Raw genomic sequence first — 12,772 nt, forward strand, 5'->3', positions numbered from 1 at the left:
AGTGCCTACCTCGACCGCACATCCGCGGAAGCTCGAATCGATGAGCGATAGCCGCGACTGTTCGTGATTCCTTGAAAGTTATTTCAAATCGCGATAGATAAGCGCGCATTTCTGCACGGAGCAATTTTTACATCTGCTTCGCAGCACCCTGTTGGGACCGAACAAATGCAATTTCTTTTTACAAAGCGCTTTATAAACGGATTTAAATACAGAATGACGTAATTTCTCAAGTAATTCATTTAATTCTCAATTTAATCGCAAGAAAACTCGTTTACTCTGTTTATCCTCTCATTACAAGAGTGAAGCTTAATGTGCGTCACCCTGATCTTCCTCTTACATAAATTCAGTAATTACAATTTCCGTAGCGGCGGGTAACATTAAGTACACGCGGCGTCGGTTCCGCGCGCGCGATTATTCGCGCTTAATGCGTCAGAAATAATTCTCGTTTCTGATAGTTGCGCGATATTGCGTAACGTTTGGACCACCCCGGGTAATCGTAACCCGGTTCCGCAAATCACCCCCTCGCATCGGCCACGCCTATCGTGCGAAAGAGGTCAGCGTGTATTAAGGAAACGGAAACGCGTACGCGTGCACGTCGCGACTTTCCGCTCGGGGATAAAAGTCTCGGTGGCGAAAGAAAACGACGTCGTTTCCGACCCCTTGCGCGAACTTCTGTTTCCTCCCTCATCCCTGTCCGCAACGCATCGGAGGACGAATCGGCGAGGCGGAAACTCGGATTTTCCACGAGTGCATGCGCGCGATCCGCGTAACGAAAGGGCGCTTACGCGAGCAATAGACATCGATAATGATAACCCACTGACCCTTGCGAGGTCCTACGCTCGCGAACCGCTCGAATCCGTCGCCACTCAACCCCTTGCTAAGCACCCCGTCGCGGGGCTTGTTGTTTTGCATCGCAAATAGTGAACGTGTGGGTGTATGGACGCATACACTGTAGATGCATGTAGAGATCGGTGTGGGACGATATGGGTGGCGATTCGCGTATATACTGTGATATATATAATACATATATTTTATATATATATATACACACCCCTATATGCGCCGGATCTCTGAATGCATTCTGCCGCATACCCGCGCATACGCGCAACATACATTCCCGATCGCGCGAACGTACACGTACACATACACGTCACGCGGGGATACCCATTACGCGAATCAACCGCAGAGCGGCGGAGATTCTGTTAGTACGCGTTTATGCAAATGTTGGCTTTTGTTACCGTGCTTTACGGTCGATCAATCGTCAAACAGTCTGCGTTCGCGATTTTCATTTATAGACATGAATCGCGATTTCACATTTCCCGTCATCACGCGTTTTACGTGCGGAATTTTGGAAAACGCTCTTGCCTGAAAATATCGATACGTTTACAAAGAAAGCGATTCAACTCGAAGCCTCGCGCTTTCGCAGTAATTAAAGCAACAAAATTTTTCCGAACGTATTATTTTAGACATCGGTTATTTGCAAAATAAGATTCAACATCTTCCGAGAAATTGCACGCAGCTTTTGAGACATGACAGATTTATTTTTCATAAAGGTCGGGGTTTTTTTTGCGACACGTAGTGTGCCAAGGGTGTACACGCTTGCGGGTTAATAGGTCGCGCCGAGATTAGCGGGCCGTGTCCCCCGCTTGACGTACGAGTAAATAAGAATCGAGCACTCTTGCACCGTTGCACCCTTGCAAGCCGAGCAGCAGCCTTCACCAACAGGTGCATGCGCAAACGTTCTTCGCGCGACTTTGGTCCTTCTTCGTACAGCCTCTTGCTCAGGTCGCACTACTCGGAAGTGACCTGAAAAAAATGCGAAAATTAAGTGGCACACGATGCGACATCGTTGCCGCAATAACATTTAATTGAATGCAAATCAGCCCGACGTCTCGCCGATATGGGAGACGTATTGCTCGCTGCGATACGTTTCACTAACGGCGGTTCTTATCGTCTTCCGTCGCGAGGAACTATGCCATAAAATTCAATAAAACTTCACGTCGCTCGCATGCGCGCCAACCCGTTATATATAATCCACGTAGGATTATTTTTTTAACCCTCTAGCCCCGATTCCCTTCGCGTCGGCGAAAACGAATACGTGACGCAGAGAGCGGATGAAAGGGAAGCGAATAAATAACAATCGAAAAGGTCGGCGTATTGCGTACTCGATCGATGCGAATCTCGAGCTGTCCGATGCAGGAATTCATGTATCAAATCTCAGGCGCGTTCGTTTTACTGTAGCTACTATTTTATTTTCCCGAGAACGGAAATTTTTTCAAGAAATATAATCGCCTCAATTTAATAACGAAGGATAGGGGAGAGAATTAATAATTACATCAAAATACAAAAAGTTGATGCTCAAAGATAAGAAGATTAAAGACAATGGAACAATTCTGCAATCATGTGATAACGATTTGTTCAGTGGAACAAATCGAAAAGCTGGGAGCAAACGGCAGCGAGGAGCGATTCTGAAGGGCATCTCACGCTAGAGGATTTCCCGGCGTCATCCCCAACGTCCGAAAATAAATTCGGAGGACGACGCGACTACGGAAGAGTAACTGGCGCCTTAGGATGAAGTGCACTCGAAGAGTCGGCGAGGCTGACCCGATTTTTCAAGTCGCGTTCCGAACGCGGTTCTCTCAAATCGGATATTCAGCCCCCGGGGGTGGCGCGCGCGGTAACAATCATCGCCGAACACTTGCCTGTCAGCGTCCCACCAATTGACGATCACGCAGCGCGTCGCGTCATTTCCCCTTCGTCATCCCTCTAAGCAACCCCACGTAGCCGGCGGTGCATAGCACCCCTTTCGCTCGTTTCGTTTCCGAAGCGTTAGCTCCCCACCCGCGCAGGAACCACCGGCGATATCCCAGTATAACCGCTCGCCCCTCCTGCCTTCGCATCCCACCCCGCCGCCAGCGTTTCCTCCACTTGCCCATCCTCCCCTTCGTTCCTGCAGTCCTCCCCTTCGACCACCACAAGGACCGAGGTATTGATTCCCCTCGCAGTAGCAGCTCCTCTTCCCTGTTCTCCAGCAGCAGTCCGGAATAAAGCGCGTCCGCGGCTGCGAACTTGGTAACATCCGGTCGTGGGTGAAAGGAAGAACGACGGAGGAGGAAAGGAGGCACACGCTCAAAGAAACGGAGGAAGGAAAAAGAACAAACAAAAGAAAGAAATAAAGAGTCCCTTGCCCGAGTGCACCTCGATCGCGCGGAATCAAGCGCCGCCAGGTCAGGATCGGTGCTGATCCCGCGTCTCTTCACCGGAAGTGGCGGCGATGGCAAGAGTCCTCGGCGAGCTCGCGTCCTCGCGGCCGTGGATCCCCGCGTGCAACGGGGCCCGTCGATCGATGGGCGCGTATTAGCGCAGTAGACACTCGAGCGGCCTCGCGGAGAACCGAGGACGGAGCAGCGCGACGCTGCACGACGCAGATTCCTCTCCCTTTCCCTCTCTCTCTCTTTCTCTCATCATCATCCACCGCGGCTCGTATTGCCGCCGGGCGCGCTGGAGAGAGCGCGGGTTCCAATGCGCCGATGCGCGAGCGCCGGAAGTCACCGAGCTGCGATACATCCCCGGACACGTCGTCCGCCCGCTGGTGAACGCGGAGTGGAGGACGCGCGCGCTTCCGCGTAAAAACGCGTCCGATCCCGTCGCACGTTCAGCGACGAACGTACGTCGTGCCCCGCCAAGAGGAGCGTACGCAGCCGGAAGGTCCACCTTCCGAGCGCGACCGGAAGTACGCGGGAGATCGGTCGGCGAGCGACAACGGCGAGGTCCCTGAAGAGATTCCTGTGTTGGCAAATGTAATCAACGAAGTGCCGAAGTGCATCTGCCGCTTGGGACTCTGGTGATGAGGGACGTACCCCCCCGAAGGGGTTGTTGTTCTACAAGACGACGCAATCAGGAATCGATTGAGAAGTCACTGATCCGCGGAAATCGCGCACGAATAATTGCGAACATGTATATGATAGTCGCGGATGGTTGCTGAAGAAGAGAAGTAAAAAAGTTTGGTCGCACGTGCACGCGGAAAATTGTCGACGGGCTTCGCTCATCGATTTTTGCTTGGCCCCGATGATGACGATATCGCCGTTGGCTACCTAGAGCCTGTTCTCGCGCTTACGATCACCTCGGAACTGATTTCCGCTACGGAATGACTTCCGGAGACTCGGGGGCAGCCTGGTTGCGATTGGCAGACGACTGATTCCAACTTATCCGCTCTAAGGACAAGGCGAGGAGGGACACTTTAGTGAGGAAGTATATCGCGCGAAGAACATGTTCGAGAAATGGGGACGGCGGAGATCAGATAAGGGATGAAATGGTGTACCTGAGAAGGAAATGAAGATCAACTATACGTCGAAATAATATATTTGGAGGAAAGTTTGAGATTAGATAAGATACGAGTGACTGTGAAGTCCCGGACGCATTTTTCCGCCAGAGAGGAGAAAATCGATGCTCTGAGAGGACACTTATAGCGATGTGTGGAGAAGGAGGGAAATCAGCTGGAGAAGAGCGAGAGGAGCGAGAATCAACGTTCAGGGAGTGAATACGGTCTCTCTTGGCTGTTAAAGTTTTAATGTAATATGGGGGAAACTAAACTTGTCCGGGGCAGCATTATTATGTCCTAGATATTAGAGAAAAATTAGTTACTAACGTTGTGGATGTCACAGAGTGTCACAAGTTTTAGTGCGTCGTAGATTGTAAAACGTAGACGTTGATACTTCGTCGTGTAGATTACGTATCGCATTGGGGGTAGACCGATGGCGCTTTATTATCCGGCATCCTCAGGAGCAACGTATTCCGCAGAAATATTACGTTCGCCAACTCTGCTTGCTGCTCTTACTGAACTGTAGAATATAAAACTATAAGACAAACTCGAAACTACAAGATTATCCATAACTAGCATAAAGCTCATCGCTAATGAAATCAAAACTGTATAATCATTCTATGAGAACTTTATCAAATATCGCTTAATTACTTTATAAAGATTGTTCTCGCTGATCAGGAGAAGGTGGCTGATCGTGCAGGTAGCAAATTCGTTCGAAGGAACGTACATAAAACAGAGGAACATCATCGACGTAGGAGTATCCTCCAGTTATCTGAAATTCTAAGCAGCCACAGTGTCGTTCTCGATGTTCAGACTTCGCTAGTTTCGCGGACCCGACATGAAAGGAGCAAGGTGCCTATCGGGTCTTCGATAGCGTGCAGCAGTCTTCGATAATTTTTACGTCGAGTATTTCTCGGATGAACAATCTATGAATCTTTCTTCTCTCTCATCGAGGAGCACGTTACAAAAACCCTTTCCTGCAAAATTTTGTAGTTCTTCGCTACTGTTACATTATTGAAATTAAAATATTAAATTGTTAGAATACTAAATAGATTTATAGAGACCGTATCTCGGAGTCATCAAATCATATATATCACATTTGTATATCTATATGTATACTGAAACAGAGCGAGAGAGTATTTTTCTATGGAAAGTTTGTTTCTATCGCACAAGAAACGTCTATAGGGAGAGGGCGACAGAGAAACAGATAGAATATTCTATATATATTATCAATTCCCTCTGCGCTGGAAAAGGCGGGAGTTGAAGTGGCGTCCACGATCGTCGAGCGTCGTCGACGGTCGACGGTTCCTCCAGCTGTGCACTCACGAATGAGGATTCTCGAGAGATCCTCCCGAGAATTTTACCAGAATTCTCTGCGTAATAATAAGTACCTGCGGACATTGGCGGCGAGTTTTCGCTGCTCTCGTGCTTCTTCGTGCTTCGTCGCCCACATTTTGGATTCTCGAGATAGCTAGATTGCGTCGTTGCAACGTAGAGCTAACGTCCAGGAATGCGGCGCATCTTCCTGACGAGGATCATCTTAATAGTTCAAAGAATGTTTGCCTTAAGTAGAGAACTTTACTGGTAAATACGAAGGATTACTGGCTTCGAGATATAAAGTTGCTGTTTGTGATGGATTGTTCCCCTCCGATGAAACTTGATAAACCCGATAAACCTGGCAACACAACGCTCTTCACATTCTACTTCCAATCTCTCCAGCTGAGATGCTGATGATCACCGCGTAACGTGTTCAACATCTGGAAGCTGTTAATATCTCGTTCGACGTGAACGTGTTGCGGACTCGACGAGTTGGGTATCAGCTGAAGCAGCTGGTGCACATCGCGGAAATTTCGAGGTACCTTGCGATACGCATCAAGATCGTAGAAGTACAAAGCGTCCCCCGAGGCGACACCCTCCTCTCGAACCTACACGAGCGACAATCGATCGTTCGGGAAGATTTTACGAAGGTGCCACGTGGGCATCCTCCTGCCGTCCGCGAGACAATAATGACACCACCAGGGGAGGAACGTGACGCCGATGGCGAAGCTGTTTCGCCTCATCATCGAACATCCAAGAAGGATTCCGTGTGGCAGCCATCTTGCTGCCCTTAGGAACCAGCCGGCCGTGGGTTCCTCGTTCTCTCGTCCTCGCTGAATCGTCAGCTGAACGACGAATAATGGTAGAGCCGAGATGGTCGATCAAGTGTACGAATAGCACCCTGGACCTGCTGGACCCGAGCGACGACAGTTACACGGATCTGAAGGCTCAGCATCGGCGCCGTTGTTGGAAGTACTTCTGCTGGTGCCGCCGGCACACGATCAGCGTGATATGCATTAACGAGACGCGCAAACTGTACTGGTTCAACTGCCGTAGCGTGCAGGAGAAGGTGACGTACGGCCCGGGTGAGGGCTATTATCACAAGCTGCTGAGGTTGGTGAACGGCGCGCTAAACGCCTGGGCACAACGCTACATCGACGGCCTGAGCGTGGCACGTCGCGAGATTATGTTCAGGATCAACGGCAGCGCGCAGAACAACATGAGGCTGCTCAAGGAGGGTTGCTACTGCCACTACCATCCGCACATGACGGCGGATGCGTGCAACGCCGACTTTCTCAGAAGAGTCGTAAGTTTCTGGGCCGGCGAGAGCCTCAGGGGGATACGCGAGAGGCTCCGCGGCATGACGAATATTACGAAAAAGGTAGAGACACGAATCGCGAATCTCTTTCTATTTTTCTCGACGAATGTTTATCTCTTGATATTTATGTACATATATATATATATACATTGATATTTGTATGTTCCCGGATATATCTATATATCTTTCCCCGCCTTGTATGCGACGCGATCGCACGCCAATATGTCTCGTACGGATCCGCTCGTGTTATCGGCATGCGCTTCGGGCAGAAGCGAGAGTAGAAGACAGCGCGGGCTCAAGTTCTGCGAGCGACTTTACGTTCCCGTTGGACTTTCGTTCGTCGACCCCCTGACTACTCGCATCCTCGCACTCTGATTCGCACCTCATTCTCATCATTCTCGTTGAACGTCATTATACATAGTGTACAATCCAGAACAACATGCATCATTGAGAACAAATTAATTTGCGAGTTAGGCACTGTTTTTTTTTTCGAAGAACATCCTATACACGCGATGATACTCGCTTAAAACATGGAAAAAGAAAATCTAGAAAACTGTAAAGAGGAAAGAAAAAAATGAGCGAACATAACGGGGATGGACAGCGAAAGCGGAATTGTTAGCCAAAGCATTTTGCATTTGCAACATCCGGTACGTCGGCATGTACTCGCGTGTTGGCTCTTGAAATCGACAGCTCTTCTCAAGCAATTATTATAAAAGGGCTTCTAAGTTGGTTCCGCTGCAATTGCATCGGTATTAGTTGCCACCCTTAAACTAGCATGCGTTGAGTAAGGCCGTAACTATTTCTTTGCATCTACAAATTCTTGGTAATGCGAATGCTCCTTTGAGTTTTGACATCTCTTTATTTAACATGTTGCCTATTATAACGCAGTCGCCTAGCAACAGTACTAATTAATGATTTATACTGATACCCGTAGTGATATTGATATAAATAAGAAGATTTAACAGTACGACGATGTGATACATTAAATAATGATTCGAGCGAGCTGCATTACGATCTTGAGACACAGAATTTTTTAGCGAATCGATAAATCAATCGCCGGAGCGGATATACATACATAGTGTACATAGTCATTACGTAATCCGTACTTTAAATTCCTAAATATGCACTTTTAGGTAGACGAGGCACACGACAAATTATGTACATAAAGCATCTTGCCATTGTCAGTAATCCGCTAGATCTCCCGTCTCTGCATAGAATCACTTCATCAGTATCACCCAGTTCCATGAACGATAAACATTGCACAACACATTTTGTTCTACGCACATTTCTTCTTTCTATACGTAACATGATTCTTCTTTCCACGTACGGACGATTCCGAAATTCGATGACGGCACATCGAGGAACATATCATGAGTTCACGTATTGCTGTTGTACAAGTAAAAGATAATTTCGGAAGAACACAAGAAATACTCGTTTGTCAAACTTGACATGGGATCGTCCGTATTTGTCTCTTCATTCTCGCAGTGACAAGCGCGTATCATCGTGGCGAAAGATAAAGCCTGACGTATTTTCCAGATGTCGGACGACGATAGGATGTCACTCACCACCGCCGTCAGTGACGACGATGACGGTGAGAGTGTCATAAATTCACCCTATCGTGGAAAGCAGACCGGCACAGCTGCAGCTTCGTTCAATTGTACCGGTGCAGTTCGGAAAGCAGGGTACGTCGTTGTCGCTTGTTTTTTCTTTTTTTTTAAAATAATGAGCCTTGAGAGCCTATAAAAATACCTCTCAGATAATGTTAGGATAAACATGAAGACCATTCCACGAAGAATATTCTACGTCGCATTTTTCTCTTGAAACTTGACAAATAGTTGAATGCGATATAGAATAAAAAATTAATATAAAGATGTAGAAATAATGTTAGTTCTTTGGGATTTCTAGATTTCTCAGCGTAAAGAAGTGGTTGCTGCGCAAAAAGCACCAGATTGAGCTGGCTAGGAAGAGAGGCTGGAAGGGCTACTGGGTCTGCTTGAAGGGCACCACGCTTCTTTTCTACCCCTGCGATTCCCAGGAGAGCAGAGCCATGGAGGCGGCACCTAAACACTTGATCATTGTCGACGGAGCGATTATGCAGCCGATTCCAGAGCATCCCAAGAGGGATTACATATTTTGTCTCAGCACCGCGTTCGGGGACGCCTATCTATTCCAGGTAAAAGAATCTCGACAATTTTGACAATGAATCAGTTAGTTTCTGTATTTTTCAGAAAAATTCTAGTCTTTTCAAGCTGGTAGTTAAAATAATTTTTTTTTAATAAATTGAAAGCAGCGCTTTTGAGAACTTTTGATATGACGAGAAACTAGAATTCTAGAATTGACATAACTCAACGTTTTCGTACTACGGTGCACCAAACTTTCCAAGTTATATATCACTGCAAATAATTCGCCAATTAAACTCGTAAAAGTGCTGCTCCAAAGCATACGGTGGATTATTAGAAAAGGAGGGGAACGATGGATTATTTCGACTCGGTTTGATTTCCAACTCTTGATAGTCCTCGCCAGTGCATTAACCCGACGCGAATCGCTAACTGGGTGTATTTAATTAACTCCGTCTTACGGACTTGTTCCTCGGTCACGCAACAGTAAACTTTTAATAGCCTGACGGCCTCGACTTAAAAACTTTAGCCGCGACTTTAAATCACTCGGAAGTAAGAGCGACGTCGCGCGTCGCGAAGCGCCGATCGATCTTCTCGCGAGAGTTCACCGGAGAACACCATCAAAGCATTACCTCAAATCCACGTTATGTGCTGAGAAGAAAAACGTGATGTATCGCATTATGTTTAGGCGCCCTGTCAAGTTGAGCTGGAAAATTGGGTGAACAGCATTCACTCGGCGTGCGCTGCCGCGTTTGCGCGTCATCGTGGCAAAACCGGCACCCTGCATCTGCTACAAGAAGAGATCTTCCGCCTGGACAAGGCGATCGAGTCGGTACGTCATAGAAGAATATTGAACTCGTAACTGTATTACGAGACTTGATCTATTATACATTCGTCGTAAATTTATCAATTATCAACGTTGCTTTGCTCTATTAGAAGCTGAAATATTGTTATTATTATTGTAACCATTCCAAAAAGCGGTCTAAATGATCTTAGTTGGGTATATTTGTGTTTGACGTAACGTTCTTTTGCTAAGGAAGACAATTGGCTGATATTGATGTGTAATTGCTGTTTGTAGGACCACAAGATGAAGCACATGGCGGATCTTCAGCAATCGGTGGTTTCCGACGTCGATACCAAGCAGCAAATTAACAATCAGATAGTACAGTGGGAGGAGAATCTGGAACGGCTCCATTGCGAGCAATTCCGTCTGCGGTGTTACATGGCCAGTCTGCAGAGTGGCGAACTGCCCAATCCGAAGGTGAGTACCTTTATTGAAACGTCAACAGCAATCGCAATACCAACGCTTTATAAATCAATTATACGAGATATCATCACTCGCCATCGCTCGAATATAATTGCTACTGTGTAGAAATAATCTTTCTGAAGCTTTAAGATCGCTTGTTGGATTGGCGTTTTGCAACGACAGACAATAACTCATTACTAGCTCAATAATGCTGTGAGAAAAATTTTTTATTTCGTCTAAACTTTTGTGTAGATTCGCACAGCAAAATAAAACGGAATCTATATTCTATATCGTTCTATATCGATAATATCTTCCATCTGATTCCGTTTGATTGCTACAAGTTTATTCGCTCGCAGGCATGTTTGCACGCAAGTGTCGCTTCATTTCGAGAAGGAATTCGGCGTTGATTCTATTTTTCCCGATCGTCGTCGAATGTGACGAAGTGGGGCCCGTCGGCATTATGTTGCTTTCAATCGCAATCGGACGGAACGCGTTTATTTAGCTCTCTCGCAGCGTGGAGAAAAGACCGCTCTCTCGATTTCTCGCCGACAAACAATATTGCGCGCTGCAATCTCGCTGCATTGTACATTCCGCAGCGACCGGCTGCAATTGTCTGAAAAATTCCGCACACAATCCGCGCGCAATCAGGATTTGTTAGGGATCCATCTGCATCGCGAACATCTAATTTGTACCGTTTGTACTGTAACGCGTGATATTGATCGTTGTGTGTGCGCGCGCGCGCGCAAGAGAAAGAGAGACGGAACCAGACCATAGGTAATACCCAATAAATGAACGCTCTCGCGTATAATTGCTGCAATTATACGATTTGAATATGACCGCGGTCTGCAATTAGAATAGCAGCTGGACATTTATGCCAGCGACATTTTTCAAGCGAATTCTTTACGAACGGAATCGTCATCCTCTTCTTGGATATTAAAATTGGATAATAAAAATTCTATTGAATCACGAAATGATATTCTGAGTAATTTTGAGAGTTATTCTACTTGCACCTAATTAAAACTCGAACGATTTATTCTTCGATCTTGAGGATGCACTTCCAAATTTTAGTTTGTCCAAGCAAGCACTCTACATTCTCGTTTCTTTTTTTCCAGAGTCTACTGACGCACGTGTCCCGCGCCACGAAACAGACGCTGAACAAGCTGGGTGTGTTCACGGTGTCGTCCTTCCACGCGTTCATCTGCGCCCGTAGTCCATCCCTGCTGAACAATCTGTTGGCGGGTCGCGGTGCGACAAAGAGGAGACCGCCGTTGCTGTCGAGATCAAACAGCGGCTCCAGCAGGCGTTCGCTGCAGATCTCGTCCCGGGACGAGGAGAAGAGTGTGAAGGTGTCCGTGCCGGAAAATCAGGTACGATCGTCAGGACACCGGGTGAGTTGACCGAAATTCTATGGTTCCGTTAACGAGATCGTTTCCGGCGCGATGAGAATAAGGCGAACGCGACCCGGTGTTTCCCGTTCGTTGTTTCAGCTGGTCTCGGTGTTCCTGCGTGACTCCATGACCGTGGAGGAGTTCCTGGCGAGCGCGTGTACCAGGAAAAACCTTAATCCGATGGAGCACTTCGTGCGCGTGAAGAAACGCCGTGATATGGAGGACCACAACTACTTTGTGCCACATAGGACTGATATGATAGAAACCTATGTAAGCTTCATGTTGAAACGATATGGATTCATGTTGAATGTGAAGATATCTTTGATCTTGAAGAGGGCAATTGTGCATCGAGAGTAGAAATGAAAATCGAGAGTGGTTTAAAGATTTGTCATTCCTCCTTTAATTAATTAAATGTCTTGATCAGAATCATTGTTGAAAAAATATGTATTTTCTTGTGGGGAGAATCATGTATTGACGTAATCTTTGTTTCGCTGCACGCAGTTGCATACGCACGAAATCGTGGAAGTCTGTGCCAAGATTTTATATCAAGTGGAATTGCAAAGAAACACTTTAGAGCAAATGTGGGGCTTTTCCGTGGAGGCGGAGCTCATAGAAAACTCCGACAGGCAAGATGAGCTCTGCTGCTACGTTAGTAGAGTGGAAGACAAGAGCGTCGCCATGCAAAACGGTAAGCTTATCCCCTTATCTAGGACAACGTATAACTAAAATAAACGTCCCTTGTGCACAGCTAGATTAAAAATTTCGATCATTACAAGGTTCTTTATTTCTCGCTTTATTTATCGACGATCCGATGTTTTTTTTATTGCTAAGCGCTGTTATTTACACTGCCATTAATTCTCCATTGATTGATCACGTGCTCGTTTTAGAATAATATTTTCTACTAATCATAAAATTCATTAATTTTCTAATTAAGTAATCTAAAAGGAAATTATCTTGTGATAAATTTGACACGCGTTGCGTTTTATTCAATAATTATGAAACGACACTAGAGAGGAAAAAACGTAAGCAAGATGTAAACGCGAGTTGTTCTCTATCTCCAGTTTA

The 12,772-nt window shown here is 46.6% G+C and overlaps 1 protein-coding gene and 1 long non-coding RNA gene across 9 annotated transcripts in view; one reads left to right on the forward strand and one right to left on the reverse strand.

The window, feature by feature from the left end:
• The window catches only part of LOC105276416, a 34,850-nt gene that overhangs the window by 11,115 nt on the left and 10,963 nt on the right, over positions 1–12,772 (forward strand). For 6 of the 8 annotated variants that reach the window (XM_020030713.2, XM_020030717.2, XM_011334004.3 and 3 more), the window contains 7 exons: positions 8,493–8,638; positions 8,862–9,129; positions 9,762–9,905; positions 10,152–10,334; positions 11,432–11,707; positions 11,807–11,977; positions 12,209–12,395. In XM_020030713.2, the coding sequence (XP_019886272.1) occupies positions 8,493–8,638; positions 8,862–9,129; positions 9,762–9,905; positions 10,152–10,334; positions 11,432–11,707; positions 11,807–11,977; positions 12,209–12,395 (1,375 nt within the window). The remainder of the gene's footprint in view (positions 1–8,492; positions 8,639–8,861; positions 9,130–9,761; positions 9,906–10,151; positions 10,335–11,431; positions 11,708–11,806; positions 11,978–12,208; positions 12,396–12,772) is intronic. The other 2 variants (XM_011334005.3, XM_020030714.2) reach the window with 1 other exon arrangement.
• LOC109610788 lies at positions 254–6,488 on the reverse strand. Its single transcript, XR_002193061.2, has 2 exons — positions 2,336–6,488; positions 254–1,806 (listed from the first exon to the last, which is right to left on the reverse strand). It is a non-coding gene; the product is annotated as an uncharacterized LOC109610788 (long non-coding RNA).

Source organism: Ooceraea biroi, chromosome 6 (genome assembly GCF_003672135.1).
Source record: "Ooceraea biroi isolate clonal line C1 chromosome 6, Obir_v5.4, whole genome shotgun sequence".
Classification (NCBI taxonomy): domain Eukaryota; kingdom Metazoa; phylum Arthropoda; class Insecta; order Hymenoptera; family Formicidae; genus Ooceraea; species Ooceraea biroi.